The following is a 6,000-nucleotide window of genomic DNA, read 5'->3' as shown; positions in this document are numbered from 1 at the left end:
TATTTAAATTTATTTTTTCTATTTTTGCTGAAGAAAGAAAAGATCTTTGTAGTGAGATTCTACTAAGCAGTCAACGCAATCCGGAGTAGTAGAAGTAGTAATACAAATTAGCTAATCCATTAGCTCATCAATTTTCTCTCTTCTCATTGTGAGGAATCCGTGTGAGAGAAAATTGCATCTGATGGTGGATTCACCGAGAGGAGCACGTGGTTTGAAAAGCTTCAGTCTCCTGTCTGGCGTTCTGAAGTTTCAAAGCCTCCCCCTTTAACACCCTCTCCTATTTAACCACACCAACTTGGGATTTTGATTTGCAAAAGACTACTACATTTTTATTTTAGGAGTTGTTAGGGAAACTACACAGTTGTTTCACTCACCTATTTTAAATAGCCAAAAACCAACGTCTCCTGCTCCTCTCCTCTCATTCTGCCTGCCATTTGCTTCTCTTCTCCTCTTCTTATCTCTGTCTCTGTCTCTCTCTCTCTCTCTCTCTCTCTCCGGCTGTGAAGTGATTCTTCAGGCAAGCTGTCAAAGGTGCGTTACTCTGATGGATTGGAAGAATTTAGCTCAAAATATGAATTGGGTTTTCTTTCCTTTTTCCTGATTTGTGATTTATTTGTCTATTTTGAGTTGGATTGTTGTGGGTCTTGTGCATGTGAGGCTTTAGAGAAAGGGAATGGAAAAGGAGAGAGGCTGCTTTTGGTATTTGGTAGGTTTTGATCTTTAGTGGGGGTATGGTCCTTTTAAGTTCATAAGGAAGTGGGCATTTGTCTTGTACCATTGGATGCAATCTTTGAAATAGACAGATTCTTTTAGTACTACTAATCATAGTTTCCTTTTATAAAAGAGTTTTTCTGCTGAATTGAAGTAAATTGCCTGTTCATTACTGCTGAGTTCTTCTGTAATCTTCTATGTTCTTATTGTATGGTAATGATTCTTTACTTCTTGAGGGGATTTGGGCATTCAATCTAACTTCTTCTTTTACTGTTATCCTTTCCGTTTGAGTACTTGCAAAAATCCATATTTGTTATTGTCAGAGAAGCTCAATTTTGAATATTTTCTTTTGCAGGTGTAGAAAATTTGTTGTTGTCATTTAGATCTTTGTTCATCTATTGCCAAGTCCAGCACAAAGAATTGGAGAGCACTTGTCGCATTTGGTATCAAAATGAGCATATCACTCTTGGATGAAAGATTTGAATCTCTGCTCAGGAGATCTTTCAGTTTTGGTGATACTATGAAGACTACACTGCGATCCGTTAGCTTCAACGGCCGAGATGCCGAGCATAGGATCGTCAAAGCATTTGGTTCCAGTAAGCTAATTATCAAAAGATCCCTAAGCTTTAATAGAAAAGAAACAGATCCATTTTATGTGGAACCAATGATCTCAATCAAGAACCCTTCTTCTGAAAAGGAGAATTCCACCGAGCCAATAGATCTTAGCAAATCCAGGTTTAGTCCTTTGAAAGAGAAGAGCATGGAATCTCGATTAATTGGACCAGACAGCTCAAAACATCAAGCTGCAGTTAAGTTGCAGAAGGTCTACAAGAGCTTCCGAACAAGAAGGCAACTCGCGGATTGTGCTGTCCTCGCTGAGCAGCATTGGTATGAATTTGCCTACTTTTGTATATGTAATAGTTTCACTGGTATCTCTTTGTCTCATGCATCTTATGTTTGAAATTTCTATCACTGGCTTCAGGTGGAAATTACTAGACTTTGCATTGCTTAAGAGGAGTTCCGTCTCTTTCTTCAACTTTGAGAAACCGGAGTCGGCCGTTTCTAAATGGTCGCGTGCTAGAATGCGAGCTGCAAAGGTATTTTCTTGGATGTTGGCATTCTATCTATAACGTATTGTTGATTGGGTCATTTAAATTTTGCAAATTCACGGTCTCCTTTTCTTTCTTAAGGTTGGCAAAGGTTTATCAAAGGATGATAAAGCTCAGAAACTTGCTTTGCAACACTGGCTTGAGGCGGTAGGTATTGCAGATATTGTGAAATATATCTATAGCCGTCTTTAAAACGACATATGCTAATTTATCTACTCGATTTTGTTTCTTGGACAGATTGACCCACGACATCGCTATGGTCATAACCTTCACTACTACTACGACTGTTGGCTCCACTGTGAGAGCAAGCAGCCCTTCTTTTACTGGTAGGTTTCAGAAGCCTCTGTGAAATAAATGATGAAACACTATTATGTATATGTTCCTAAACAAAGCACTGGTTTAATCAACAGGCTGGATGTGGGAGAGGGAAAAGAGGTCAATGTTGAAGAGCACTGCCCTCGATTGAAGCTTCAACAGCAGTGCATCAAGTATCTTGGCCCAGTAAGTCTCTTGATCAACAGAACATTGTCAGGAATAGTTCTTATTCAAAGCTTCCACTTCATGAAAAATTAATCTCTTGTCATGCAGAAAGAAAGGGAGGCCTACGAGGTTATAGTTGAGGACGGGAAATTCATCTACAAACAGTGCAAGCAACTCCTAGACACATACGAGGGTTCCAAGGACGCAAAGTGGATCTTCGTTCTTAGCACATCAAAGATCCTTTATGTTGGTCAGGTACATTTCCTTGCCTACAATACTCAGGTCTGCTATGTTAGCTGCAAAATTTTCTGATATCATTTGTTCACACATTGCAGAAGAAGAAAGGAAAATTTCAGCACTCCAGTTTTCTTGCTGGAGGAGCTACATCTGCTGCAGGAAGATTAATTGTAGAAAATGGATTGTTGAAGGTGTGTATCATTTTGGTAGAATCATTTCTCTCTAATCATGTTAGATGATATTTGAACAAGAGTTTCTAATTTCTCTTTGCGTCGGCAGGCTGTTTGGCCTCACAGCGGCCACTACCGCCCTACAGAAGAGAACTTTCAGGAGTTCATGAGCTTCCTGAAGGAGAACAATGTGGATCTTACTTATGTTAAGGTGCACTCACTTCTGTTTTTATTGTTTACTCATGTAGCTAACATTGCAAGCACCGTGACATTTATCTAGCACCTTATTCCGAAATAATGAAACATATAAATTTGACTGATGTCTGATCTGAACTATTTTGTTTTTCATATTTATACAGTTAAATCCAACAGGAGAGGATGAGGATTTCTGGAGTAGATTCGGAAGCAGCAGATTTGAACTTAACTTTGATGAAAGGAATATCTCTGACATGCCCAAAGATGAAACGGAAAGCGTCCTTGAAACCAAGAGCTCTAGTCCATCTGAGGTTCTTGGAGAATCACTCATTAGTATTTCCTCTGCCGAACCAAAGGACCTAGAAGAGACCGATGAAGAAATTGAGGAAGAAATCTATCATGTGACCGACCGAGCGACAATTAACTCATTAGGAGATGATGAAACAGTTGAAGATTCATCTTCTAAAAGACTCTCTGAATACTGTAAACAAAACTTATTTGAAGGAGAGCAGGAAGATAAGGGAGAATCATCTTTGCCACAAGAATTGATTCTTCGCAGGATCAATTCGAGGAAAGGAATGAAGTCATATCAACTGGGGAAGCAATTATCCTTTAAATGGACTACAGGTGCTGGGCCTCGGATAGGTTGTGTTAGGGACTATCCCTCAGAGCTTCAGTTCCGAGCACTCGAGCAGGTGAGCTTATCTCCGAGAACTGCAGCAGCGCCTCCTAGATTTTCTTCGCCGAGATATGCTACTAGCACTAGTACAGAAATATCTTCGGTAATAGAGCAATAACTGCCTCAAGAACACAAATCTAAAAGTGATAGATGAAGGAGAAGAATAATTAGATCAGTCAAACTGTTGTACAGATAGAATCACAGCATTCAACTCACTTTTTGATTAGATTGAGTTCTTCTTTTGTACATCTTGTAGAGAAAAGTACTTCAATGGATATAATATAGAAATCAACACAATTCTTTTTAAGGCTACAAGTCCAAAGTTGAATAGACTCACACCTCCTTTTTATTCATCCTCTCCTTTTGGATTAGTTTAATTTTGTCTTGAAAAATCTGCATATTAGGTCCCTTGAACAATCTTTTAGAGCTCCCGATGTTGTTTCAGCAGAACAACATATTATGATATATTATTCTTCACTTTATTAATTCGAGAACACACTGATAATTAATAATGGACTATTATACAGCCCCAGTAGCAGCAGCTAAATTATCCGTTCTCACAATGAATGCATTCTGAGAGCGTAAATATAGTTCTGATATGAAAGTTTTCAAGTTATAAAGATGTCGCTCTCTTCTCGTGGCCATATTCAACCATTAAGACCATTATCTTTCATGAACATCCGGGAAAATTTCTCCTTTGCCTCTGTACCTTGAACATGATTTATAAACAAAACAATATAAGGAAAATACAGCAAGCCCATTAGGAGGATGATATAGTATATTGCCTGATTCAAAAATCTAGGATAAGTGGTGCTCTATTCAGCTCAAGAACATAGGCTTTGAAGCCATAAATCTTCAGTTTAACTCATCCACAGCTTATTAAGAGTTTGAAACCAAATCATCAGAATTCTTGCTCCAAAACGAGAATTACAGCATATTTCCAACACTTGCTTTCAAAGAAAATGAGGTATCAAGTGCCTGATAGATCTAGAAACTAGGAAAACCCAGTACAAAAATCAAAATATGTCAAAACAAAAATGCACTGCTCGAAGTCCTAAGCAAGCTCCTGAATTTAAGCAGGTCTCGTACAGGCAAGATCAAACTAGCAAAAGAATCAACGGAGCCTCCTAGCCTCTCTTTCAGACTCAAGGAGGGTAAGGACATCGCCCTCCCTCACCGGGCCCTTCACATTCCTCATGATGAGCCGATTCTGGTCATCCAGAAACTTGACCCGGACTTGCGTCACTTGCCCTCTTGATCCAGTCCTGCCCATGACCTTCACAACAACTGCAAGCTTCACTTGAGTATCCATGCTGCATTGGCAATTAGTAGCAAAAGAGTCAAGTCATTGTGCCAACAAAGATAACACACATATTAAGTATAATAAACATATGAAATAAGCTCAGAGATTATTTAGGTGGCATTTGGTTCATAGATAAGGAGGCCGCAGGAAAGTCATATATATTATATATATATATATACACCTAATTTACAGTCAAGAAAAGTGCATAAAGTTATCTTTAAAAGTGCACAAAAATTCATAATCAATTGATTTCTTGGAAGGATAGACAAACTGAATTCTACCCACAGTTGGTTCCATGCAGAGTGTATGGAAAGCTATTTGTACTGGATGGTCGCTAATAAAAAGGATAATGGATTCTTACATAGTTGCTACTGAGAACTTTCAAAATATCATAACTGCCACCAATATGATATTTTGAAGAATGCAGTGACAGTCTAGATATTTTAAAAGTTTTCGAAAGTGATTATGTAAAAATCCCAAAAGATCATCATCTCTTCAATTATATAGACATCCATGTAACAATATACAATAATTAGAACAACAAATGATTGTAGAGAAACAAGCTATCATCTCGTCAACTTCTTATTAATCCCTACATGCTTTCATCCCAACCATGTTTTTCTTCTAATTGTTTTCTAATTTATTCCTAATTTTTTCCTTGTTCTCATTTTCTCTTTATACCACCCATACTACACGACACTTGCGAAGTGTCACTTATATCCTAATTCTAAGATCTAACAATTGGACCGAATACTAACTAAAATTGCATGATTGAGACTACGACGTACGGATTAACATATCTAATAATCCCACGAGTAACAGTTTATCAAATTTCAACTAAAGACGAATACTTAGAGGCAATGCAACACAGTATCATCAACCAAGATATTCCAGAAGATCGCACGAATCTAGAACGAAACGTTAATCGAAAAATGAAAGAATGAGGACACTGCAATTAGGGCTAGCAGAAATCTACGCACCTCCCCCTCTCGGAAACGAAGGCGATCTCGCTGAAACACGCGGCGGCGAAGGGAGGAGGCGAAAGAAAACCCTAGCTTCGAGTATTTATAGTTTTTTAGGCCTGGCTAGTTAGAGTCACGTGCGGAGGTAGAAATC

General features: G+C 38.4%; 2 protein-coding genes across 3 annotated transcripts; one reads left to right on the top strand and one right to left on the bottom strand.

Moving 5' to 3' along the window:
- Positions 1-346: 346 nt before the first annotated feature.
- Positions 347-3,888, top strand: LOC140780773 (IQ domain-containing protein IQM2-like). Of its 2 annotated transcripts, XM_073126528.1 has the most exons (10): positions 347-531; positions 1,067-1,599; positions 1,694-1,808; positions 1,902-1,967; positions 2,058-2,146; positions 2,231-2,321; positions 2,409-2,555; positions 2,636-2,728; positions 2,817-2,918; positions 3,067-3,888. In XM_073126528.1, the coding sequence occupies exons 2-10, from the start codon at positions 1,163-1,165 to the stop codon at positions 3,697-3,699; spliced, it is 1,773 nt and encodes a 590-aa protein (XP_072982629.1). In that variant the 5' UTR covers positions 347-531; positions 1,067-1,162; the 3' UTR covers positions 3,700-3,888. The 2 variants fall into 2 exon arrangements, with proteins under 2 accessions (XP_072982629.1, XP_072982628.1); XM_073126527.1 differs by lacking the exon at positions 347-531 and having other exon boundaries at positions 1,026-1,599.
- Positions 3,889-4,435: 547 nt separating this feature from the next.
- Positions 4,436-5,966, bottom strand: LOC140780774 (small ribosomal subunit protein eS28). The gene is made up of 2 exons (XM_073126529.1): positions 5,865-5,966; positions 4,436-4,894 (listed from the first exon to the last, which is right to left on the bottom strand). The coding sequence occupies exon 2, from the start codon at positions 4,891-4,893 to the stop codon at positions 4,696-4,698; it is 198 nt and encodes a 65-aa protein (XP_072982630.1). The 5' UTR covers position 4,894; positions 5,865-5,966; the 3' UTR covers positions 4,436-4,695.
- Between the last annotated feature and the right edge of the window lie 34 nt (positions 5,967-6,000).

The sequence above is a fragment of the Typha latifolia genome, chromosome 1 (assembly GCF_019914945.1).
Source record: "Typha latifolia isolate L0001 chromosome 1, TyphaL0001v2, whole genome shotgun sequence".
Classification (NCBI taxonomy): domain Eukaryota; kingdom Viridiplantae; phylum Streptophyta; class Magnoliopsida; order Poales; family Typhaceae; genus Typha; species Typha latifolia.
Note: the sequence above shows the minus strand (reverse complement) of the source record. Positions and strands in the feature narration are given on the sequence as shown.

Coding starts and splice junctions, on each gene's coding strand:
- LOC140780773 (XM_073126528.1), top strand. CDS start 1,163: ATGAGCATATCACTCTTGGATGAAAGATTTGAATCTCTGCTCAGGAGA. Junction 1,600..1,693: donor GTCCTCGCTGAGCAGCATTG/GTATGAATTTGC, acceptor CACTGGCTTCAG/GTGGAAATTACTAGACTTTG. Junction 2,729..2,816: donor TAGAAAATGGATTGTTGAAG/GTGTGTATCATT, acceptor TTGCGTCGGCAG/GCTGTTTGGCCTCACAGCGG.
- LOC140780774 (XM_073126529.1), bottom strand. CDS start 4,893: ATGGATACTCAAGTGAAGCTTGCAGTTGTTGTGAAGGTCATGGGCAGG.